Below are 27,224 nucleotides of genomic sequence, written 5' to 3'. Positions count from 1 at the left end.
TGGCTCAGGATGATAGGTCCTTAACTTATTTTGTAGTGATCACATCATTATCTACATAACGCAGCTGATTGGTTGCCGTTGCAGTTGTTCAGGTGTGTTTGATTAGATAAGATCTAAATACAGCAGTGGACCTCGAGGGCCATATACTAAGTGCATATGTAAGGCTAGAAGCTTACACTGCTATTTTGGAGCAATTATCAGAACAAAAAGCAGTTGAAAGATTCAGTTTTTTATCTGACTCCAATAGAATTAATCTGACTCCATTAAAGTTGTTATTCTTTAACCTCTTCTTCTTTGAACTGATTGGAAAAAGTAGGATTCAACATTTAGATAACGCAAGTTACAATCACTTTAGATTTCAACATTATCAGTGAAAAAGGAAAGATTCTCAAAGCCTTTAAAGCAGGCAAAGTTATTTATTAAGTTACATGTTCAAATGTACAGACAGTAGAATGGAACAACATACTGTATAGAAAAACTTAGCTGTAACAAATAATGCATGCACTGCTGTGCAGAAGAGGCCGTAAAAGCCTTTCTTGTGTAGTATGAGGTTACGCAAATACCATGTTCGGGAGTGTCAGCGTTAAAGCCTTTCTCCCTGAACAACAGTTACCTTTCATTCTTATAACCTGAGTAAATCATTTTTAAACATGAGTGGAATACCAACACCAAAACCATCTGACAGAGGAAACCAAAAGATATGTCTAATTGGTGGTGATCAAGACAGGGAGAAGTACATTAACATTTTCTCCTCAATGCATGTTTAAGCAAAAGTACCTAGATTGTACATTAGGATACTCTAATATCTCTATTAAGTTCACCACCTTTCAGTTCAGTTGATTAGCTGTCAGATGAGACAGAACATGACAGTTACATAATAGAACACACTAATAGATAAATAGTATGTATTGGAAAGCAGATGTGTAAAGTGAAGCAATGGTACAGATGTGACATTGAGGTGTAAATGCTCTCAGGACCAGCATATTGATGAATAGGCATTAGCATACTGTGATGATAAAGGCCATTGTGCCACGTAACGTTTAATTCACATGTATACTTTTTAAAGGGATGTCTGAAGTACTAGGGCAGTAAAGAGTTCCACCCACATTCGCTCAGCCTTACACATAGACGTATCGGAGAACGGATGGATGCTTCACGGTTTTGGGTGATAATGCACAACTGGGGAAAAAAATGTCTGTGCTATACACATATATGTAGATATATATACACATGTATATCTACACACACACACACATTCCTTAATATTTGTGTGGAACTGATTTTTCCCAGAATCATTTGATGAACAAAGTTCAAAGGAACAACATTTATTTGAAATCGAAATCTTTAAACATTTTAAATGTCTTTACTGTCACTTTTGAGCAATTTAATGTTTCCTTGCTGAACAAAAGTATCAATTCCTATCAAAACTGACCTCAGCTGTTGTGTATAGGGAAATTGTATTCAAAAATCAAAAACACATAGGAAAAGCAGCAAGAGGAGCTTGAATTGCTGTTCTACTAAAGGACACATGGGGGAGACGCTTAACATATTTTCAGCTCCTTTTTGAGATTTTCACTTATGCTAGATTCCAAATGAGGCGTTCCTTTTACTGGAAGCAATGATTCCATAAATCTTTGTTAATTTTATGAAATACAGGTGAAACATTACATGCAAAGTGAGATATTTCAAGCCTTTATTTTGATGATTATGGCTTACAGCTTATGAAAACCCCAAATTCAAAATTAGAATATTGTGAAAAGGTTTTCATTGCTATAAGCCATAATCATCAAAATTAAAACAAATAAAGGCAAATGAAATCTCACTTTGCATGTAATGAGTCTATATAATATATTAGTTTCACCTTTTAAGTCGAATTACTGAAATAAATTAACTTTTGCACGATATTCCAATTTTTCGAGTTTCACCTTTATATTACACAGTCAAGTGAATGAACCCCATACTGACCATGAGAAGCATGCAGTGTATGACGGATTCCATTATTAGCTGCAAGGAAATTCGAAAAGAATGTCTGGGGTTTTGTCCAGGTCTTTAGTTTTAAAGTCTCACCCTAAACGATCCTCACGAAACTATGTGTTTGTCCAAACCAGAGTAGCCATTACTTTCCAGCAGACCCATTAGAATGCTATGAGAAGACATCTTTCCATATGGTCTCAACTCTAGCATCAAAATGTTCACATCACGAGCCAAGCAGGAAAGCACCAAGGCCTAAATGAACACCGACAGGGCACACCTGAGATCACAATGAGGGAAACTACTTTACTGCCAACAAAAAGACTGCATTTGTGCCCTAAATACCCTATTTTGGATATTTCAGTAATATGAAATGTAAAACATATGAACTTCAGATTGAATAGGGAGCAGATGTCCACAGAAACCAAACAAGATGATTTTCATTTGAGATTGCTGAAAAAATAAAAACACACTGTTTAACAGTGTAATTGAAGTATTTTTTTTATTATGAGTTTATAAAGACATCTACCTAAAACTGGCCTAGTGTAACATGCCTATTTTTTGACACTGATATATTGGTATATATTTGGTTCCTATGATTAAGGATTATTTGGTTCCAAAAACAAATCATACCAAAATAAAGACAATTAAGAAAAGGTACATGATCCTTAACATGTAAAAATGCCACTTATATGTTTTTAGAAATATGTTATTGTCATGTTTTATACATGCATGATACTACCCTGTTTAATTAGAAACATGTATTTTAAAACAATGGAATCACAATGTTTTTGAGTAACAATATTCTTAGCCTGAGGTCCTGCTTGTAACATTTTTTTTTTTTTATACCACAGGTGCTTTTGCAATCAGAGTCCAAGCTGTTTTTCTGTCTGCTCACGCAGTTTGTGCTTCTGGATCTGACAGAGATGAAGAAAAAAAAACAGTTGTAGTGCTATTAAAGGGTTCAATCTGTCGACGGCAAACCACAAGCCTTTAAAAGCAAAGGTGTCATAGCAGCCCTTGAATGTCTGAAACCACATCAGTGGCTTTCATGCAGACAGGGAAATTGCTTGAATGTCTTCTGTCTAGAGACGAATGTGAATTGGCTCAAGAAAACACCATTTTTACATTTTCTTCATTTTTAACATGATGTGCCCACAGAGACATTATTTAAACGCTCACTGGAATGACTTTCTCTAGACTAAATGAATCATCTGAATTGTTTATTGTGAATAACTGTGGTGGTGTGCAGTGACTTTCATACTTTTCATATTTTATATCACTTACCTTGCCTGTGACAGTCAAAGGATATCCCTGAACAAACATTACATAGCGTGGCACCTTGTAATGGGCAATCTGAAAAAACAACAGTAATATTTGAATGGCAAATAGTTGTAGTGTACATGTGCTGGATAACGCATAAAGAATGTCGGATATTCTGACCTTTCCTTTGCAGTAGGCCTTGAGCTCTTCTGCAGTGCATTCCTGACCAGGTTTGAGTCTAATACAAGCACACACTTCCTCTCCCATTCTCTCATCCTTCACTCCAACCACCTGTATGGACAACAGAGAGTTCATATTCTTTTCTAGCTTAAACCATCTTGCTTTATTTACTGTAAAATGGAGGTTAAAGGAACAGTTGATGAGAAGTGCTAAGGTACATCGGTGTCACTGGTTAAATATTCTTTCTTTAGTTTGTAATGTTGCTGTTTGAGCATAAAAAAAAAAAGGTCTGCAAAGTTACCAAGCACAAAGTCCACACCAAATTGAATTATGCTCTATATCATTGCGCACTCTTTCTGAACTCCCTGAATCGCCTCAATTATAGTCTTGAGGTTTCTTCCGGGAATGTACACGCTACAATATTCCTCATTTAAATAATTCCCACTCGAGGCATTTGAGGGGAAAAAGGGCTGAGACCTAGATGAGTTACGTATAGGGTGACCAGATGAGATTGGCTGAAATTTGGGGAGGGGTGGGGGGGTTACACTGGTACACCAGCCATGTCAATGAAACGAATGAATGAAAAATAGCTTATATCTAAATTCGCGCCTACGGTATTCTTTGTAGAACTTCAAAAAAGACACAAAAAAGATGCTGCAGCCAATGAGCAGCCGGCGGGGGCTGGCAGCAGGACGACTCAACCTCCACGGACAGTTATTCATGTTTTATCAGACAATAACTACTCAAGATTTTGCTTTAGTATAATTTTCGGGACAATTAGGGCCGGATTCGGGATAACAGCTTAGATTTCGGGACGTCTGGTCCCCCTAGTTACGTAGTGTGTTGATACTCGCACGGTTATTATAAGAGGCGTGGCATTTGCGAAACACACTCAAAGAGGTTGACCAATCACAACACTGGTTCAGCTGACCGATCAGAGCACATTGTGCTTTTCAGAAGGAGAGCCTTTATAGCAACAGGAACTAAGAGCATTGCTGACAGACTGGGAAAAGAGGTGCCGCAACAATATAAAATGTGTAAAAAAAACATTCATGCATGAAAACCTATTCTAGTAGACTCCAAAAACAAAACCAAGAATTTGTAAAAGGGTATAATAGGGCCTCTTTAACATTGTTGACCTGTGCTTCCTGAACTTTAGGATGTGTATGCAGAAACTGTTCGATTTCAGCAGGGTAGATGTTCTCTCCTCCTCGGATGATCATGTCCTTTATGCGTCCTTCTATTTTGCAGTAGCCGTACTTGTCCAAAGTGGCAATATCACTTTATAAATGACAGAACAGTCATTGAGTCATGTAATGAATTCTGAATGATGTTCATATCTAGTAAGAGAGAGAAAGGTCATATTTACTCGCACTTACCCAGTCTTGTACCAGCGATCTTTTGTGATGCACTCCTTGGTCTTTTCCTCATCTTCCCAGTATTCCAGCATCACGCAGTATCCCCTGATCATCAGCTCGCCCTGAGTGCCCAGAGGCAAGATCTCTCCTGTTGTAGGGTTCACTACTTTTGCCTAATGGAGAAACCACCATTCAGTGTGTGCTAAAACAGACAATTAATATGCATGCGGAACATGTGTGGAAATGAACCTCAGTATGGGGGGATATACATCCAACAGTCTCTGTCTTGCGCTCCACGCCGTCAACTGGAAAGCCGCTGAATGTCACAGGGCTGTTTTCGGTTGTGCCGTACGCAATCTGTTCCAAAACACAAGGATGACACATCCATCTTTTTTTTGTTTTTGTTATAATTTATTATTTTATCGTTACATATAAAGTATTATATAAATTATTATTATTATTAAACATTTAGAAAACATTAAGGTTTTGAATTGATAAATGTAAATAAATTAAGTTCACATAACTTTTTTTTTTTCAATTACATGAAGATTATTTACTTGACTCAATTTTAAGGCAAAGGATTTCCTCACTTTTAAGTAAACTGATCACTTTTCTTTTTACAGTGTACATATTGCATACTAATTACATTTTAAAAAATGTTTATTTGTCCTCCTTTGCTTAGTGACACAAATTTGACCTAGAAATAGCGTCTGAAATATTTATTCTTTTTACATTTTTCAAAACCCTAAAACGTTGGTTACTTCCATGTGTAAATTACATTTTAAAGCCCAGATATTGGAGTGTATAAAGTTATGGTTTGTGGAACTAACCTCATGATTTCGATGCCATTAAACTCGCTTAAATTTCAGTCTGTGTGCTTGCATTACTCTTTTTGCACAGCAGAATGTAGTAAAGGCCTTTTGTTAATTTTTCCCCCAAAACTAACCTAAAGGCAAGCAGACAGCTGAATCCACCAGGCCTGGGAAGCAGGTGAGGTATGTGGTGCGCACCTGAGAACTGGCACTCCAGCTGTTGTTTTGATCCCAAGCTTTCTCACTATACAGTATCGCTTTGGGCTAAAACAAATCATCCAAATAAGATAGAGCCTGAGATAATGTGCACTGGAAACAATTCCCCCATGGTGTCATTCAGAGACATAACCAATAAAAGGCCAATGTTACTACTAGCCAAATACTATATATATATATGTGCTGGACAGAATTTGCACACTGCAGGGTGTGAATGTGGACTTGAAAGGACCAAGACATACACTTTGCCGATAAAATGTTAAATTTGTTAAGCAAACACTAGATTCCGCCTAACCTGAGAAAAGCTGAGGCGCTCATAAACCGATCTGACGTCTCGTTTAGGTCTTTGAGCCAAAGAAGGAACAAGGATCAAATGTTTTGTTGCATGTGAAAAAAAAGGTGATTCCACAGTGCACTTCAGTTTCTTTCCTTATTATTATTAACACTGTACATAGCTGAAATCAAAGGAGAGATTTATGTAGAGGAATGTGCCTCTCCAAACGAAACGCTCCTATGCAGACAAAAGAAAAACCTCCATTTTCATTGTTGTGATGTGATACCAGCCAAACATCTGGTGGTGATTATATGTTATAAAACACCCGCCATATGGGAGTGGCTCCTTTTCCCCCTTTTGCTGACTAAAAACAATGGAATTGTCTGGCACGACACACAGTCTCACCTTAACCTCACGAGATGTGAGATGTGGCTGCACACAAGTTACCCATGAAATGAGAGACTAGGAACAAAAATACAATTTCGGACGTCTGAACTTTCTTACACCTAACATGCACTTAAAACCATTCATGTTTTTTTAAAGGTAAAAATAAATAAATAAACTTAGACAAAAATATATCCACATTTTAACTTCCATTAAACTGTAAACAATCCGCGAAAGGTTCGCTCTATGAACGCAATAAGCATTTTTTTTAAATGGGTACAATGCCATATTATTCTACTCACCCTTCAACCATTAAACATCAAAAGAAATTATGTTGTAAATTCAGCTATTATGTTGTCTTCTTGTGGAATATATGGAAATATGTTATATCAAATTCATGAGTGCAGTGCTAAAAAAAAAAAAACACCTAGCAGATTCTGCAAGTGCTATGTAAAGTTACGAGCAAAACTGTATTATAGGCACTACTTAAAAAAATATTAGTTTTAAAAAGGTCATATAATGTTTTTAATGTTTTCATTTAGTGTGTAATGTATTTCTTTGTGCATGTACCGGTATAAGATATGCAAAGTTACAAAGTCTCCCACAAAAGGGATTCAATAATGAATTTTTTTCTATAGGCCTATCTAACAGAAAACATGATCAGACCTGCCTAAAACACCACTATCGAAGTTCAGATACTTCAGCAAACTTCTGTCAAAATGAGAAATATTAGCGTAATCCCCCCTCCTCAAAAACCCCAAAACGGCACAAAGAAAGAAGTCGAGGCATTATTTAATTAGTGTTGCCGCCATGTCGTGGAGTTTTGTTGCGGAAGCAAAATCTCTTTGTTTGGCCCTCCGAAAAATGTATAACAATGTTCCTGAGCAGTACAACCCTGAGTACAACCCAAAAGTTCACTTGTTTACAGCTCATTTTACAGAGGAAAGCTTCCTGAACCTGGGATGGTACAACACCATCTGCACTTATGCAAAGAAAATATATTTCTTTAAATGATCAATATATTAAACGATTTAACGGTATATTCTAAAATATACAGAATAATATATTATGTAAATATATTACAATATATTGAATAATACATAATAAATTACCAGTTTCACAACATATTGAAAAATTTGACAATACATTTACTAATATATCATCATAATGTATGTAATTTTATATTCAGTAATACACTTCATAACATATAGATGTACATGTGATCAGATATGATACGGCACGTGTATAAATTGAACATTCACTTATGCAGTATATAAACACACACACTATCATCAAAATATATAATGTAATATATATGTATTATATTTTATAATTTTTTACATTATATATGCTTAATATTGTCAGATATAACTTAACAATAGTACTAAAGTATTTAGCAAAGAGACTATCACTGTGCTGAGGAGCAAACAGCCATTGCTTTTTGAAATATAGTAAGTCTTCATCTGAATATAGTTCAGCCAATCATCAACCGAAACACAGGCTCTACTCTTCAGCACAATGGTAACCCCAAAAACTCACACATACCAGGAGCACTTTTAAATTCAAAAATAATACAACTTAAACACAAACTAATCTCCCAAAATCAAGCAAAACACGTGAAAAAACACTTATTTTGAACATTTACTCTACTTTAACAGTCAGAAGCAAAGCATGCTGGGAACTAGAAACCACTTGTAACCACTGATTGTAACTCATTCTGTGAATGTGTGCATATGTGTGCACAATACATTCACATTTATATGGGAACATGTATGTGCAATATATGTAGACAATAAAGGATAAAACATTATGAATATTACATGTAGGCCTAATGCAATTTTATTTTTATTTCAAAATATTTGTATAATGTATCAATATATAGCCATACATGGTCAATGCATATATTGCAGTATATTGAAAAATATAAGCAGAAATATATTATGTAATATAATCGCATTATATTTTACAGTAACGTTATATTCCCATATATCTTTGTTACGTTAGGGTGTACACAAGTCCTGCTTGCAAAGTTGTTTCAGATCGATCTGCATTTTCAGAATCTGACTCGGTTCGAACTGATATGGTAAACCCGATGACATTAATAGATTGTGTTTACAATTGCTTTAGTAGCCTTGCAAGCTGAAGCCCGTGATTATGGTAAGTTTCGTTTCAAGCTAGAGGTGTTTGGCCATGCACAATACACTGTCAGCTGACCAATCAGAGCACTCTGGGCTTTTCGGAAGGAGGGGCTTTGTAGAACCCGGAACTCAGAGCGTTTCAGACAGACTGGGAATAGAGGTACTGCAATAAATGTACAGTATGTAAAAAATAATGTTTTCTCAACATTAATGCTAACGTATTCTATTACACCCAATAAACAAAATAATGAACTTTCAAAATAGCAATCCTATGACGCTGTTAAGTTTGCAATGGCTATGTAAGTTAAGTAATGAACTATTATAAACACTAGTACTGTATTAGGCTCTCTTCCCTCCTTTTCTGACTCACACACCCCTCTCCCTCTCTCTAGCTCACATCTAGCCCTCTCTCTCTCTCCACTCTCACACACTCTCTCTCTTTACTCTGAGGTTGTGTGGACCACTTTAGCTGTCTGTATATGTTCCTGCTGCAAACGTCTCGCGGAGTAAAGCAGAAAGAACACTAAATAGCATAAAGCATTGGACTGATCAACACTCCATCATCATGTACGGTTTCAGCTTCTTACTGGTGCTGGTGTGTCTACAGGTTTGCGTCCCTTTTGCGTTTGCCGCACCAACTCAGTGTCCAAGCCAGTGCCACTGCCATGGGGACCTGCAACATGTTATCTGTGACAACGTCGGACTGAAGAAGATCCCCCGCATATCCGAGGCCACTCGTCTCCTAAATCTGCAAAGGAACAACTTGGGAAATCTCCCGACTGGGGGCTTCAGCGAGATGAAGGGGCTAATTTCTCTGCATCTGCAGCACTGTCAGATCCGCGAGATCTCCAGCCAGGCTTTCAAAGGGGTAAAGAAGCTCATCTACCTTTACTTGTCTAATAATATGATCAGCACCATCAAAACAGGTGCTTTTGAGGACCTAACCGAACTGACCTATCTCTATTTGGATGGTAACCACATCACAATCCTTCCGAAGGGCATCTTTTCTCCCATGGTCAACCTGTTTATCCTGCAGCTCGACAACAACAAGCTTCGAGAGCTGCAGCCTGGTACTTTCACAGGTGCTAATGATCTCCGATGGCTTTATTTGAGTGGCAACGAGTTGAGCTCCATACAGCCAGGTTCTCTTGATGAAGTGGAGAACCTGGCCATTCTAACCTTGGACAATAACCAGCTGTCCACCTACCCTCTTCTGGCTATGAGCAAGCTGCGTGTCGTGGAGGAACTCAACTTGTCCAAAAACCCACTCAGCCTCATCCCTGACCACGCATTCCGGAGCTTCGGCCGCTACATGGAGAAGCTAAATCTAAATAACATGAGCCTGGAGAAGGTAAGTCTGTGACATAGCAGTTATTTTGTGGATTAAACACTTAAAAACTAGAGTAAAACATGAAAAAAAAATTAAGATGCTGACTATGAACGAAAATTTGTGGCTAAATAAATGCATATTTGTGTTGGGTTTTCGGGAAGCTTAGCATTGGCAAACAAACTTTACATCCCATCAGAGCTGACCACGCAAATGTACTGCAACCCCCATTGGAATAAATCAAAACTAGACTGGAACAAAGTGGTCTCATGTGAAAGTCTCCAGCACAGGTCTGTTTTAACCAGTTTTCTTTCAATAAGATACTCTTGATATTCTGTCCATTCCATTCAGGCCTTAAAAAAGGTCACATGTGCTTTATGTCAGGATGCACATGTGCTATTCCAGCAGGATTTTCCCCTGTGGATCACTAAACGGCTAATGAAAGCATTTAAGAGATACATTTATCTTTTTCTTGTCTTTGATCTGACTTCCACGGAATCGCCACATGGACTGATAACAGTGCAAACTATCACATTATTGACCAAAATATGTATGAATATTTTAATGTTGAAATTTTTTTTACACACACATATATATTAAAACACACAGAGACGTGGGCAAAGGCACATCAACAAGTATTAGCCCCATGCAGTTGGTCAATGCTGTTTGTATGATAGAAAAGGGTAAAAATAACCACTCTTCCACATGTGGATAATTTTAGGGTCTATTTGCTGAATTTTATTTTGAGAGCCATGTTTTTTCCTCTCACTTGGCGAACCATGTAAACAGGTCAGCAAGGGTTAGCAGACAGGTAAATAGTAACAGGGTGTTCCATGGCCCATGAAGTGAAGTATTTTTAGGCTGCTGTTGCCTCACCTGAATGGACAAGTGAGCCCTTTGCAGGCATTTCTGGCAAAAGAGCCGGTCGATGGGAGGAGTGGACAGACACAAAAATTGAAAACAACCCTTCCATGATGGAAATGATCCATCCTCTATCGCCTCAAATTACCAAACACTCCACGTCTCTTGCCTTCTGAGTGGAAATTTCCAAAACGTCCTTTCAATAAGTGCATCTTTTCTACGCTTGCATAACACACCTACAGACACTGTATGTACACTGTCTCAGTTCCTCAACCGTCGTCTTCCTATAAAGCAGACACCACGCAGACCAGTTCATCTAACACCATGGTGAAGTTTTTAGCAGCCTTGCATACGCTTATGAAGTTTGATGGAGGTCTGGAAGGAGAGTGTGGACAGGTTTACATAAGCTCTGGCACAGAGAACGGCATGAGAGAGGCCTTTCATGTGGACAAAAATGCCCTCAGTCTAGCATCCACAAGTCTCCTTCAGATATTAAGAGTGACTTTGAATGCTAATTGCTAGGATATTCTACATGCAGAAGCAAAGCAGGGAGTTGTAACATTTTATCATCTGTATATACTGTCTATCTGTCCTTTCTACCCATCAAGTTCTCCAATGCTGCCTTTGAGGGAGTGACGGCTCTCAAGTCTCTGCATCTTGAGAACAACAAGCTGAAAACGCTGCCGAACAGCCTTGAGTTTAGCACTCTCCAGAACATCACTCTGTTTAACAACCCCTGGAGCTGCACCTGCCAATTAGCAAATCTCAAAAAGTAAGGAAAAAAAAGATCACTTTAAACAATTATTTATGGTTGATGCAGTAATAAAAAGAAACTGCCTTTAATTTTTACTTCATGGCTTCATTTAAAGTCAACATGAAATCAAAATCAAACATATTTGCCATCTTAATACACGCTGTTGGTAACATGGTGAACAATTAATTGGCGCCTGTTATTCTAAAGGGAATTTTTTGGTTGTCTTTCTAATATTTAATCAGATTGTAATAACTTATTCAAACCGTAATTGACATTGGGTGCTTTAGATTTGCTTTAAATGCTTGGATTTTCTTGTGCAGATGGATGGACACTAGCCGCAATCGCCCTGATGCAGTTTGTGCTTCTCCTGGAAACCAGAAAGGAAAGCAAATAAGAGAGAGCACTGCATTCACCCGCTGCAAGGCAAAGAGGACCAGGAAGGGACCACGGCTCTGAGATGGTGAGCAGCCCTGTTAATTCCACTCACACAACTTCATAACATAACATTTGAAACAGCAAAAATTACATTGCATTAACAAAAATCACCTCTGAGTCCAGACCTAAAATTCATTGAAAGTCTTTGGGATGTGCTGGAGTAGATTTTACAGAGTGCTTGACTCTTACTGGAAATGATGCACCTCTTGATGGAAATAAATGTTGTGATGTTATTTCCATCAAGGGGTGCATCAATGTTCAGTCAAGATCTTGTATTGGCAATGCAAAAGTCAAGCACTCTGTAAAGTCTACTCCAGCACATCCCAAATACTTTCAGTGAATTTAAGGTCAGGACTCAGATGTGCCAATTCATGTGTGAAAATGATGACATGCTCCCACCCAACCATTCTTTTACAATTTGAGCCTGATGAATCTTGACATTGTCATCCAGGAATATGGCAATAATGTGTCTTCCTACATGGTTGTTTAATAAATGAAAAGCTACACACTCCATCAATTGGGGTTGGAAGAAATGTTGCGAAACAGTCACTGCAACATTGATCCAATCATAGAATCTTAAGCCTTTGCCTATTAAAATCCAAACAGCAAAAAAAAAAAAAAAGTGTTGTTTTTTTGGCTGGGCAGTGTATAATACAGTTATATATAAAATATTGTAAAATTATTTTAAAATGTAGAAGTATTTACAAGAGTGCCAAGACTAAAGTCAATGTTGACTAAGGAATTCTTGCTGAGACCAGCAGTCAAATAACAAAATAAGAAGCCCGTGAAGTAATCCTGATAACTGAACTGTTCCAAACAGTTTTATCCAAGACTGCTATTATACACCATAGCCAAAACCAAGTAATCCAGGTTTGAGACCCACAACCTGAACTGAGGTCTAATATCCAGACCCATACAAGGTTTATGAGGTCCACAGAGGTCTTGTAAATGAGACCACAGGATTAAGGCTCATAAAAATGAGACATTAATCACAGACTTCAGTATGACAGCTAGCCTCTTTCCACATGATTTGCAAATGTAAATAAATGATGAAGAAAAACAGAGTAGCTAACTAGTCTCAAGGGTTCTCTGTGGTGCACAGAGCAAGACACCACTGCTCTCCCACAATCTCTATAAAAGACTCTTTCATCAGGAGATGCTCATGAGATTCTGTTCATGTGGCCAGAGAGGCCACTGTGGATGTAATAAACAATGCTAAATGGTTATGAAATTATTTAAGCAAAGTTTTGGGACAGGAGAAGCCTGGTCCCAAGTTACCAGTGTAGTCATTTGTGGACTTACCTCTAATTCAGTAGCTATTAATGCTTAGCTTATGAACAAATAAATGTTTTACATTTTATTTTATCCATGTACCTTCCCCATAACAGTCATTATATTGCATTTACATAATATAATATAAATCACTTAATCCTAAAGCATTGACTTCCAGTAACTTCTGTGAGAAATCAAAGTTGCATATTTAAACAAGAGAATCGAGAGGCTAATGCTAATCGTATGTGTTTTTAGCTCCTCCAACATAAAACAGTGACTGGAAATACTATAATTGTGGTCAGGATATGGGTTTGGGCCACTGCCTTGTGGTAAAATACTGTCTGTTATGTTCTTCCAATCTATCCTTCATGTTCTTCCTGGTCTCTTTGTCCTTTAAAGTTGGTTTGAGCTTTTCCATTTTGGCTTTGGCACTATGTGCAGAACATCAGATATCCAAAACTAAGCTTGGCAAACTTATTTGTATGTTCCCTCAGGAGGACAGGGCCTGTCCAGGTGTCAGGACTTCAATGTGCAGAAAAGGAAAGCAATGCAGACTGCTACATTGGGACTGTCCATTTCCTCTTTCACTCACTCACTCTTTTTTTTTTGTGACAAATGCGCTGACTCAATTCATACTAAACAACATGAATAGCATACATGTGTTCACAGACATTGACAAACACCCTGAAGGAGCAACTGTGTACATCTGCAAAGTGAAATTTTCACAAACAAGTACACCGCAAAGGAAATGTGCCTCAAACTCTTAGTATTCACTGTTATGCTAATTCAAACAACCTGGTGATAACTCCATTATCACCGGACTAGTTTCTTTCCCACACCATAGAAAAAAAATCAGGAGTACTATCAGGAATACTCTTCTCCATAAAATGAGAATTGTTAGAATGGATTGACATTGCATTGATTAGCATTTATTTAGAAACTCAGTAGTGCCCTGCTGAAGGACAAAGACGTCATCTAGGTAAGTTCAAAATGTTCTGCTAACTGTATGACAAAACCTATAATTCCAATTATATCTACATCAAAAATAAAATCAGTCTTTTATTAGAGTGACTATTATAGATGTGTATATTGTACGTTACATTTTTTCAGCCTAAAAATGTAGAAGGATGTACATCACAGCAAAAAATGTTTTGCAGGCATTCTTTGAGCCACTGTAGAACGAACCTTATCTATTCTACCGATTCTCATTTTATGATATTTCAAGTCATACTCCCATTTTCACGGTAGAAGCACTTAATATTGTATAACCACCAAAGTGTTATATTCAATGTGGAGCTCTTCGTGAGGATCCTGTTTCCACATTGTGAGATCCTCCTTAGCTTCATGCATCTCACAACGTCCTGCAAGAGTTTCTGAGGCTTTGCAAACATGACAAACCAATCTTGACCATGACTAAAACTGACACATATTTAAGATGTGACATGACCTGCACCTGACCTCTTCTTCAAATCTCTGACCAACGTCAAACGCAACACAGGCGAGGAAAACGTGGACTCCTTATAGCCATGAAAAAAGTAAATGAGACAATACATGTAAGATATAATGTCATTATCACAAAATAGAATCTAGACAGGGTAATCAGGATTGGTTGCCAAAGATTAGCCATTAAAGATGCTGTGACTGACCAATCAAAATCAAGACATGATGATGATGGTGCCAGAAGAGAAGGATTTACGAAGAGCGGGTAAAATAAAATAAAATAAATGGAGGTTCTCCAGTCTAATGGTATGTTACTGTGATGTACTCATGTTCAATAAAAGACATATAAAGCACTAACAATAATGAGAACTTTATGAATTTCAAGTGGATGCACTAAAATTGTGCAGTGTGTGCTTAGAAAAACAGTAGTACTGTTACCTTCTCCATACCCATTTCTTAACGGGATACTTCGCCCAAAAATAAAAATGATCATCATTTACTACACCATCATTACTCTCAGAACCTGTATAACTTTTTTCTTTTGTGAAGAACAAAAGGAGTTATTCATAACAGAATGCCCAAGCTGCTCTTGTTTCATAAACTGAAATATTTTCAGGGAATAACTTAAGTCTTCTTCTTTCATTTTAGTTTGTTCCTCACACAAAGCTATTATGCCTTAAGACTTAGTCCTTGCCTTAATCCATGCAAATCACATGGATTACTTGTTTGGTTCTTTCTTTTTGAAGTTTGACAGCCTCACTGTATGAAAGAAAGCAGCTCAGAGAAATAAAGCCATACAGTTTATATTATTTTTCTGCTGAAATCTCCCTAACAATTCTTAAAAAAAATAAAGAGTTATAAATGTTGTTATTTTAAACATTTGAATCCTGTATCAGGGAATGTGTCATGGTTCCCAGAGAAATATTAAGCAGCACAACTGTTTTCAAAATTAATAATAATTAGAAATGTTTCTTAAGGACCAAATCAGCATATTAAAATGATTTCTGAAGGATCATGTGACACTGACTGAAGACTGTAGTAATGATGCTGAAAATTCAGCTTTGCCATCACAGCAATAAACTTATTACACTATAAAATATAACTGAGAAAAGATACATATATTTTACATTGTAATGTTACACAATATTATTGTTTTACTGTATTTTTTTACCGTATTTTTTTTTATCAAAGGTAAGCAGCATTGGTGAGCAAATATGACTAATTTAAAAAAACATTAAATCTAACCCCAAACTTTTGAATATTAGTGTACATCACTCAAATATAAGGGGAATATATAATGCGAGGAATATCAGGTGTGGTAAATAAATATAGAAGGCAAGTTTATTTTGGTTTCAGTGTATACAAAAACTGAAATAAAAGTACAGCCAAGGTGAACTGTTCTATTAGTGATTTTTCGAAATTCAATTCATGATTATCATCAGATTTTTCAGAGAGGTTGAAGAAAATATTATCAAAATTGCAGCTAAACCATTAATGTGAAAATCTCTGTCTCCCCCTAGTGATACTGACATGTAGTATACATACTGTACAATCCTGGTCAGAACCATTTGGCACCCTTGGTAAATAAGAACAAGAAGCATGTGAAAATAAATCTGCATTAATTATTTGGACTTTTTATAAAAAAATTAAAAGTATATATATATATATACACCATAATTTCTGGACTATAAGTTGCAAAAAATGCGTCATGGAATAAAAAAAAAAAAAAAAAAAGCATTTAGAAATTTATTTCACAAAATTCAAGACCAAGACCAGACATTTAATCTGGAAAGGCAAGTTATTCAGCTACACAATAGCAGAACAACAGGCTGAATAGGTGTCCGGTATGTTAACATAACACATTAACAGTTATTCCGCTACACAAAAGCATAAAGAACATATACCTGTGAAGAATAACAAATTTTAAGAATCTATTTCATTTTAGGTTTAACTGATGATTATTGAGTTTCCAGCAGTAGATTCCGGCAAGACTTGTAAATGAGTCAAATCATTGAGATCTCTCACCTTTTGTTCTGTAAATTACTTTCAGAGCCCGTTTGCCCAAGCCCATCAGGGACCAAGCCCATTTGCCTTTTGTTCTGCAAATGGCGTTCGAAGTCCTAAGCTCAGACGTTGCTGATTAGATTAGCAATACAATAGAGCGAATATGCTGATTGGTTCGGTTTCTCAGGAGCAATCCAGATGCAATACAGGTTTTTCGTATGATTTGTTTGAATCTGTCTCCACCCCCCAGAAGTCTCCACCTCTATGTAATCCCTCCCCCTTGGAATGTATATAACTACAACGCGAACGCGATCCCAACTGTCTCACTGGTCTCGGCTTCGATCAAAGAAAACTTTACAACACCTGGGAGGCTGAATAGGCTAAATTAACATAAGCCAGCGAGTCCAACAAGTTACCGGTAAACAAAGACCAAGCTCCCGCGATCTCATTCCACCATAGACAGTATATAAGATGGACACAGCAGCGACCCCATAGGTTTCAACGGAGAAAAGTGAAGACAATTAGAAGAACTCACTTCCTGATGGCTGGGCGTACTGCGCAGGCTCAAACTGAGCTTGACGACGTACGTAGATGTGACGTGAGCAACCTGTCTGACAGTTGTAAGTCTTCTAGTAGCTGTGCCGAGAGAAATCTGAATCATTCCCTTCCGAATCTCGCAGAGACAAAAAAGTGTGACTTATAGTCTGGAAAACACGGTATATATAACCATATATATATATAATATAACCATATAACCGTTATATATAACCGGTATATATAATCATGTAATGGGATACTTCAACATTTAGCATTAAGCTTTGTATCAGTAGAAAACATGTAGTATTTTCGAATGACCATGCTTCCCTCCCTCATGTCCCCGTGAGACGAGAGATTTAAGCATTTTTTGTCTGGAAAAAATAATTTTTTGGCCAGAGGCTAGAGACTACGGCCAGTAGTAGGAGCTAGTTCCGCATGTTTTCAACCCGCCCATAGTGGGTGGGATCTCACTCACAGAATGTACAAATAGTGTCAGCCATCTTTTTTTGGAAGCTAAGCTAACAGGCTCTTGTTCTGTGGAGAAAGCTGAGTAGTAGGGGTTACCATACATCCTTTTTCCCGGACATGTCCGTCCGTCGAGATCGTCTAAAATGTCCGGCATTCGGCTTTTGCTTTCTACAGGCCCTCAGCCTTGTCCTGCTCGCCACAGTAAAAAATGAATGGCGACTGTAGAACGCAAAAGCCGAATCCCGGACATTTTGGGCCAATTCCGGACAATCCCGGGCAGACTTGTCACAGAGACTCACGATAAAACGTCATCTTTTAAGTTTCGAGTCAACTAGTAGCCTAGTTGTTTAACTGCGCTCTTACCGGTAGGCGTGGCTTGGGAGTGGCCTCGTAGGGCAGCGAAGCAAGTGCATTATGGGAGTTGTTGTCTTTCATCCACATGAGCCCAAAATACATTTTCTGGCTTGTCTCAGTCTAGAAGGCTCCAAATTCAACTATTCTAGGCCTACTACATAAATGACCCATTTTAAATACACATTCATCTTTCCAGAGGTGAAGTATCCCTTTAAGTAAAACCATTTAAAATGGGGGGAAAACTAATTTATGAAATGTTTTTCTCTAATACACATTGGCCAAAATTAATGGTACCATCTTGTTCAATACTTTTTACAACCTCCTTTTACCAAGATAACAGTTCTGAGTTTTCTCCTGTATGAGTTTGGTGAACACCTGACAACAGATCAGACCATTCCTCCATTCAGAATATCTCCAGATCCTTCAAATTCCCAAGTCCATGTTGACACACTCACGTCTTTCATTTCTATATGAATAGCAATGGCAGACCCTTGCACAGTGACCCATTTTTGTGTTGATTTCAATATTTGTTTTGGATAATTTCCTAATGGAAGATCCAACCACTGCCCATTATACGATTTCTAGCACAGGCTGTCAGGTTTCGATTTTTTATCGGTTGGTATTTGATAGAATCCATGATGCCATATATCTGAACAAGATGTCATCCAGCAGAAAAATAGCCCCACAACATCCCTGTGTTCAACAAACACATCGTGTGTGTTTGCTGCACACAATCCATAATCGCATATGGTTTAGTTTTACAATCTTTTTATTGACTTTTGGAAGTGTCAAAGTCTCAGTTGCATGGCGGTCAATGGAGGGACAGAAAGCTCTCAGATTTCATTAAAAAAATATCTTCATTTTTGTTGCAAAGATGAACGGTCTTATGGGTTTGGAACGACATGAGGGCGAGTAATTAATGACAGAATTTTCATTTTAGTGTGCACTATCCCTTTAAGACAATATAGACACGTGTCCTCTTCCATGCAGATTTGTGACATTTCCCGTTGATTGGAACTTTTTATTTATTGCCCTGATGGTGGAAATGGGAATTTTCAATGCTTTGGCTATTTTCTCACAGCCACTTTTTTAATTTGTGAAGCTCAACAATCTTTTACTACACATCAGAATTGATTGTGGCCAATGTGCATTAGAGAAAAACATTTATTTCATAATGTGATTTCCCCCACATATTCATTAGTTTTAATTCAATGAAAGGTTTGATTTTACTGATTTTTCTGAATGAAAGATCAAAAGGATAAACGATGCAGATTTATTTTCACAGCCTTCTTTGATAATATTTACCAAGGGTGCAAATAATTCTGAACACGACTGTACAATTATTATCAGCTTGATTTATAACAGAGAGTGAACAATCCCCTTCACTACTTACCACCATTTCCTTAACACCCATGGTATTGATGACCTTACGGATGACCTCAGGAGGACAAGGTGAACCAGCAGCAATACCTGACAGAGACAAAACATAGGATTTTAGCAGAACTCTGATGAAAGTGGAGGATGTACTGCTTGATTGCTCAGAAATCTCGATAATATTTAGAGATTTTACAAAAGTTTTTGACTCACCACCCTCAACTGATGACAAGTCAATCTGGGCCAGGTCAGGCTGACTCATCATGTCAATAAACATAGTAGGGGTGCCGTAGACAAACGAACACCTGTGTAAACAGTACATTTTCTGCCAATTAAATCAAATAAATACAGCTCAGATCTGTTATTCCAGATATGCATGATGTACACATGACCTTTGATCCTTACCCAAATTCTACATCACTGTCCTCTTTATATGTCCCTGTGTCTTTTATTTATGACAACAGTAATTCAATATGGCTAAAGAGAAAGTGGCGCCAAGTATCTCTGGAAGGTTTAGAATTATATTCTAATGCAAAGGGCAGATGTGCAATTCTCTAACACGGCAATTCTTGTTTTGAGGTAAAAAAAAAAAAAAAGAGAGAATTGATGACTGCATACTTCTCTTTCTCTATCGCCACCAGGTTGGCATGTCCATCATAACCAGTAGATGGGAAAACCACTGTGATACCATGAACAGCCATGACCATACCACCACCCACTGAGCCAAAACAATGATACAAGGGCACCGGCAAGCAAACTCGCACGTTTTTCTGTAAGAAGATTAAGGTAAAAAATTACCCATACTGTATGTACTGTGAAAGTTCAAACAAAATATTTTCTGTTCTGTATTGTGTAATATCAGTATGCTAAACAATGAACTGTATTTTTGCAATAGACATCATCTAAAAATCTATTTTCCAGACACAGATCCTACATTTTATAGAAACAAACACTTTCATTGTATGACAAGCACCCACCCTCCAGTTGAAGCCTATGCGCATGCCCATGAAATAAGCATTGTTCACAATGTTGTGATGAGACAGAGTGGCTCCTTTGGGCTTTCCAGTTGTTCCCTGAGAATCATAAAGAAAAAAGAAAAGAAAAATCAATAAAATAAAATAACGATTTATTTTGTGTTACATTTGACTTCACTGGGCTAAGACTTAAAGCTAAAGTGTAGAATTTGTTTAATGTTAGAATATGCTTGCTTTTTATGCAGAGACAACAGTAAGTAGGTCATTTCTAGGATAATTTCTCTGAAACGTTTCTCTTGACAAGCCTAACACAGCATCATTAGGTCAGCCAATGGTGTGCGTTTGGAGCGTGACTCCAATAATGTGTTTGAGGTAATCTGTCTGAAAATAATCATTATTTTTGCTATTATGTATAGCATAATAGAGCTTTAATAGCGATATATACAAATAAAAAATATGCAGAGTACCGATGTAAACTGAATGTTTATGGGGTCATCACAAACAAGTTTCTTCTGCAGGTTTTGTAGTTGTTGATGATGTTGGCTGCTTCCTGCCTGCATCAGATCTTTTAAGTGGAAAGTTCCTGGCTGCTGACTGTCAGTCACGATCACGGTGTGTAGGTCTGGTAGTCTGAAGAAAAAATAAAAATAAAATCAAAATCCAACAGTGTTTCTCAAAAACAACAAAGTAACTCAATCAGCCTCTGGCCCTCAATATTGATTATGTATATATTCCTTTTATTACATCACTTGTACCTTGAACTCTTGATTCCTCCAGGTGAAGTGGTCTCCATCTCTGGACAAAGCTGCCTTAGAATGTCACAGTAACTTTGGGTCTTGAATTGAGTCGGACAAACTATTGCATTGCACTGTACCTAAAAGAAGCATTAAGCCATTAATCATGTGTAAAGTTTGCTTATATATAGTTGAGACTTAAACTAAGCTTGTTTCTACCTCAGAGTAAAAAAGGGTAAAAGTCCTTGTCTTTATCATAATTAGGACTTTATATCTCACAATGTGACTGCACATCTCTCAATGGCCACTTTATTTTTCAGAATTGCGACTTCTCATAATTCAAAACAAATTGTAATGGCAACTTTATTTCGAAATTTTTTAGTTATATATTTATAAAATGTGACTATTTACTTTTAGACTTAGTTCCATATAAAACTATTTTCCATATAAAACAGGCTTCCATGAAAAAAAAAAAAACTTGTTTGAGTGAAAATAAACCCAAAACAGTCCTGTAGTTGTTCTTTTTTGCACGTATAAACATTAACTTACCTTTCTGAGTGCAAATTCTAGCTCTTGCAGTTGATAAGCCGGGTTCACTGAAACCTATAAAATCACAATAAACTTGAGCAGGTGAGAGACCAGCCGGTGACAAATCCTCATGACCAAATGTCAAGACACTCAACAAAAACACTCACCAAAATGATCCCTGCTTTAGCTGTGGCAAACTGCATCAGTATCCATTCATAGATGTTAGGTCCCCAAATGCCTAAGCGATCACCCCTTTTCAGCCCGACAGCCAGCAGACCTGCAGCAGTCTGTTCCACCTGAAATCAAAATACTACCACATTTTTACACTGGCCCTGAATTTTTTTTTAAATGTAAGGTGGGTTTAACACATAATTGTTCATTAGATTAGGAATAGATAAATAATTTAATACTTATACATCACATATTATAAGAGAGAATCAAGGGAATCAAGTTTATGGTTAATCTAAGGCACATGACACGAGTTACATGTTATGTGACAAGCTGTCACCCCACTCTTGCAGATCTGCACTTTATACAATCAATAAAATCAGACCCTTGGCAATGTATAATGCAAATATCATTGACAAATAGTCTGTAATGTTCCTCATTTGATTAAAACCTCTGTAAATGAATAAATGTAAATGTCTTTCACCCAGACATTTTTGTCCTCTGGAAAGAAGCATGATGGTCAAAATATTCAATTTGGATGGGAATTTGTCAAGAACAGAAATAGCCATTCTGGTTTAAAATAAACACTTTTGTGGTTCACCATGAAGTAATATGCTAATGTGTTCTTGTGGAATCAAAACCAAAACTATTAAAAAATGCTTTGTGATATATTATTGTTCTTCTGTAAATGTTTAACTTCTGATTACATTGATGCACTTTAACCCACTGCTGTTCTCATTATGAAAGACAGCAGCCACACGTGAAGCACCTATCTGTGCCAGATAGCTCATATCAGTCAATTCACCTTGATAGTGAGTTAATGTGTTTTCTTGGTCATGTTTGTATTCACAGAATAACCATAAATAATATTTTAATTATAACATTGAATCATGCCAGTGACTGATCCATTGGTTTTCACTGTGCTTTTTTCACATATTTAAAGTCCCCCTCTAGTGAAAATCTAGTTTTTAATGTTGTTTATAGGTCTATGTGGTGTTTTTAATACCATGTGCAAATTCATAAGTCAACACCATTGCTGAGTATTTTCTCCTTAAAACTGCAGTGAAACAAAAACAGTCTCAAAAACACGGATTGAAATCGCTGGTGTTTTTTTAGGTTACAAACTACCTCCTAACCAATCACGTCAACGTGTGGACGGGCTTTAGCATATCTTTAACTGCTGCGAAGACAGGTTATCCCTGTATACGTTTTTCTGTTCATATGAAAAATCGGGAATATAGCGGGTGAATTATGTATATCATGTATATTACGATGTTATGACGAACTATATGCCTTTCTCCACTGACAAATCATTTCTAAAGATACTGATTTTTATAAGGCAGACTGAGATGCCGAAGGGTAACATGGTTTGTGTAACATTAGCAACACATTAATTATTAGCTGTTCGATAACGTAGTCAGGCAAAAGGCTAATCATATAAATTACCAGTATGTGTCCCGATGTTGTAAAGAGCAATATCATCATTATGCAACGTTTACTTCAGTAACTTGAGTAAAGTTGAGCGAGTGGATCTCTGAGCTGGTGTGAGTGAGTGGAGGCGGGGCTAATTTGCACATTCATGGATCTGTGTATACCAATTGAAGCAAGGGTGTAGAGTTACATTCAAGCTATTTTAAGGCATGAAGTTGTTTTTTTCACAGAAAAAAAAACCAAAGTTTAAATATGCAATTTTGGTGATCAAAGATGAGTTTTAATGGATAAAATCACTGACTACAGGGGGGCTAGACACAAACAAAGTCAAATGGGTGTGCGGGAGAAAAAAAATTGGGATTGGGAGATGCAATCATTTGCACATTAATCCGTTCTTCGGGCAACATGTGATGAAACAAACGTGTAGTAACGGGAGTAATAATTGGGAATATTTTCATATTTCAATTTATATCCCTATTCATTTGTTGGGTCTCCAAAAATTCTTGATATGCCATGATGTTAGTCCTGGTGTCCTCTACAAAGGTCATGTATAAAACGAATCCCGTTTTGTAAAAGAAGGTCATATTCTAATTTGAAACCCCATAACATTTTCCTGAGATGTTGATTTCTGACAAACATAAGAGTGCTAAGTTTTTATCAATCAGTGATTTTTAACACCAAGAAGAGTGGATTGTTATGGTTACACCTCCAAACATTTGGTATCTCTGCAAAGCCCTGAATGCAGTTCACACTGCACTTTTGACAGTTTTCCTGTCTCCCACGAATCAGGGGTATAAAATGGGAAGCACTGTGGTTAGCATCACTTTTCTAACCAGTCCTCTGTAGAAAAACTAGAAGCAAAACCACTCACGTCTTGGTAGAACTGAGCAAAAGTCTTGCGTATTCCATCCTGCACAAAAACCAAAGCTTCCCGGTCAGGATAGCGCTCCACTGAGGCTCGAAGACACTGGTCCACAGTACTAGAGAGCAACGAATGGGAGGAAATGCCATGGGCATAACTGGTTGTCAGGGCTGGGGTGCTGGGTGGGTTATCCACATGAATGGCACTAAAAAAAAGAGGGGTGAGGAGAGTGTGTGTTTATAAGAGATGTAGAGAGACATCTGAACGGGAAACAAATGCATACAAAAACGGGGAAAAGTGGGGTTTGGGTCTGGTGAAGTTCATACTGAAGGGAAAAAGCATCCCGTCAGCATTGATTTTATGTAAGGAAAAGGTGAAATAAGGGATGTGTCAGCTGCTGCACTATTTCTCACTTTAGAGAACCAAGAAGATGGTCTTTGCTAATGTTTTTTTTTTAGCCTGCTCAACCTAACAGTTGATCTGTCATTTGAAGATACGGGATCACAGATGAAATTAGCACAAAGTTAATTCCTACTATAAAATAATCTAAATGCCTGATTTGCTCTACAAGGCTGCATTTATTTTATCAACAATACAGTAAAAAAAAAGATGTAATATTAGGGGAGTAACCCTCATGTCACGATTCCATACATAGGCCTATCCCAATATTGAACCCACGATACAATATTATTGCGATACTCCAAGACATATGGTAAAAAAAAAAAAGTGTACTGACTTCACTGAATAGGCTTGGACTTTGTGCTGGTAACCCAATGCACAGGACAATGGGGACACCATAATAAAAATATTAATGATTCTGAAGCTGAATATACAGAATTATGTCAAACGAATAGGCTATGTTTGCAATCTGTCACTGACTACTAAATATATTTAAAATAATGTAGGCCACTTTTTACTGGTAAGACATTTGGCATTATCAAGACCCACAAAAATTCCCCCATTGCATTATTAGGCTATACATTATATTCAACAATATAAATGTACCGTAGTAGTTTAATATAGTACTGACACTAAAACTCTGTAAACTAGAATTTTTTCTCACACAGTACCGGTAATTGTATTTTTACTTGGTTAACTATACACAAGATTGTCACTATCCACGATACATATTGTTGCATTTTTGTATTGCGTTATATGTGACACGGTATATTGTTACACCCCCAAGTAATATTGTTAAATAAATATTTAAATACAGTTAAATAATACAATAAATATGAGAATTTATTATACAATATAATAAATAACGGTTTTAGATTTTTAAACGTTTTACTTCATTTTACATCTGATTCAGAACTTAAATTTTTTATTATTATTATTACCAATGTGGAAAATAGTTTAAAATGGGCGTTTAAAAAAGGCATTCAGAAACTGGGTAGAACAGCCAACTTGCTTAAACAAGTTAGCAGTCTGTGACCGTTAAATAAGCAAACCAGTTGAGGCTGCAGGCAGGGGTGTTTTCAATCAAAGAATCTGTTAGTCACAAGATAAAGTTGTTGTTGTTGTTTTTTACATAAATAATATTTCCCACGAGTATTTCTTTGTAGCCTAGTGTCCGTTAAAGGGTTAACGAAAACATTACATAACTACATAAACTGATAGCCTATGTATTCATCGGAAGTCTGAGTTATTTTTGAATTTCCAAGAATATGGAGACACAATTCCAAAAACAAACCTATAAAAAGCAATCTGACACATGTTTAACATCATCTCCCGCCGGATAAATGATAAAAAGATGCATGTTTTTATGATGCCTTACCAACTTTGTTGAGAAGCTACGAAAGGAGTCCATGGTCTCTGCAGAAAATGCAGTGTTTTGTAGAAGCTCGCGGTAGTTCGTAGATTAGTCAGAAGAATCTTAGAAGGCATATTTAAGTTTCACCTTTACGACGGACAGAAGTAACCTCTGAAGAATCTCAGTTTAGTTTTTTTTTATTCAGAAAATCAAACAAAAACACGTAGGCTACTCCAGACGCGATCATAAGTTAGATAAATGCATATAAGTTAATATTACAATTAAAACCTCTGAGTTGACTGCATTGGTAAATCACGAATGCTCGACTTCTAAGCAACACCAATATCTTGCCACCGATCCCAAAGTTCCCAAAAGTTAATCGCTAAACCAACTACACCTCAAGTTGCAAGACGGGCAGCTGCAACGGAATGAACTGTAGAGGACGCAAACAAACGTTGTCACATCAGGAAGCACTATAGCCAGTAGCGGTATTAACATTGAGTGGAATGGAATCTTATGCACAGAAGCCACTGGCACATCCTATGCTTAGTGGCACATCCGGAGGCACATCCGGTTTTCTTTTGCATGTGCCAGCGGAGAGTGGCATGTGCCAGAGGAGAGTGGCATGTGCCATTAAAACCCAAGTGGTATCACTGCAGTCCCAAATGACGTCCAGCCCCACCTCTCTGGACGTCATAGGTTGAGCTTGACCTAGTCCAATGGGTGGGTGGGTGGGTGGGTGGATGGATAACAGAACTTAATTCGTCTCGCGGAAGAAGATTGTAAGAACTTATCTCTGATTATGTCTATGACGAGTCACACAGGTACTGCATGGGCTACTCCGCAGTGGCACGACCTGTACCAGTCTAAAATAGTCAGAATATAACACTTATTATATCCCTTATCTACTGCCTTGCTTTACTTTGAGTTTTATGACTTATTCTTATTTTTATTTTTTACTTTTTGTGCTTGATACTTGTATCCCCTGTGCTTTTTGTAAAAAAAAAAAAAAAAAAAAAAAAAAAACACTTATTATAGGAGTACCATAGTGATGCAGGACAAGACAGAAACACGGTTTGGAAAATGGATTCATGATAAAGGCTTCTCCTTCATTATATATTTTTTGTAAATTATCTTCTATTCTATTTCTATTCATAAAAAATAAAAAAATAAAATAAAGTACCGTAGGCCTACATGTGCTGCGTTAGATTAAACTGGGAAGAATCATAGCAATTGCATATTGTTGTCCTATTGTTAGTTTAACTGCTTCTTGTACTCATTTAAAGGTGGGGTATGTAATTCTCTTTTTTGGCCATTTTTTTCAAAATCACTTAAAATCCTATTCCTAACCC

General features: G+C 37.1%; 2 protein-coding genes across 2 annotated transcripts; one reads left to right on the top strand and one right to left on the bottom strand.

Moving 5' to 3' along the window:
• Positions 1–398: 398 nt before the first annotated feature.
• acsf2 (acyl-CoA synthetase family member 2) lies at positions 399–26,507 on the bottom strand. Its single transcript, XM_079595513.1, has 16 exons — positions 25,897–26,507; positions 24,129–24,324; positions 21,826–21,954; positions 21,680–21,733; positions 21,152–21,270; positions 20,864–21,026; positions 20,400–20,495; positions 20,041–20,192; positions 19,636–19,727; positions 19,442–19,518; positions 5,022–5,129; positions 4,794–4,945; positions 4,554–4,695; positions 3,415–3,525; positions 3,259–3,327; positions 399–2,888 (listed from the first exon to the last, which is right to left on the bottom strand). Exons 1-16 carry the CDS (start codon positions 26,004–26,006, stop codon positions 2,838–2,840), a joined length of 1,821 nt encoding a protein of 606 aa, XP_079451639.1. The 5' UTR covers positions 26,007–26,507; the 3' UTR covers positions 399–2,837.
• Positions 8,947–15,194, top strand: chad (chondroadherin). Its single transcript, XM_079595514.1, has 4 exons — positions 8,947–9,947; positions 11,393–11,556; positions 11,859–11,998; positions 13,740–15,194. The coding sequence occupies exons 1-3, from the start codon at positions 9,162–9,164 to the stop codon at positions 11,992–11,994; spliced, it is 1,086 nt and encodes a 361-aa protein (XP_079451640.1). The 5' UTR covers positions 8,947–9,161; the 3' UTR covers positions 11,995–11,998; positions 13,740–15,194.
• Positions 26,508–27,224: the final 717 nt, after the last annotated feature.

The sequence above is a fragment of the Phoxinus phoxinus genome, assembly GCF_949152265.1.
Source record: "Phoxinus phoxinus genome assembly, chromosome: 21".
Lineage (NCBI taxonomy): Eukaryota > Metazoa > Chordata > Actinopteri > Cypriniformes > Leuciscidae > Phoxinus > Phoxinus phoxinus.
The sequence above is the reverse complement of the archived record's forward strand: the minus strand, read 5'-3'. Positions and strand labels throughout refer to the sequence as shown.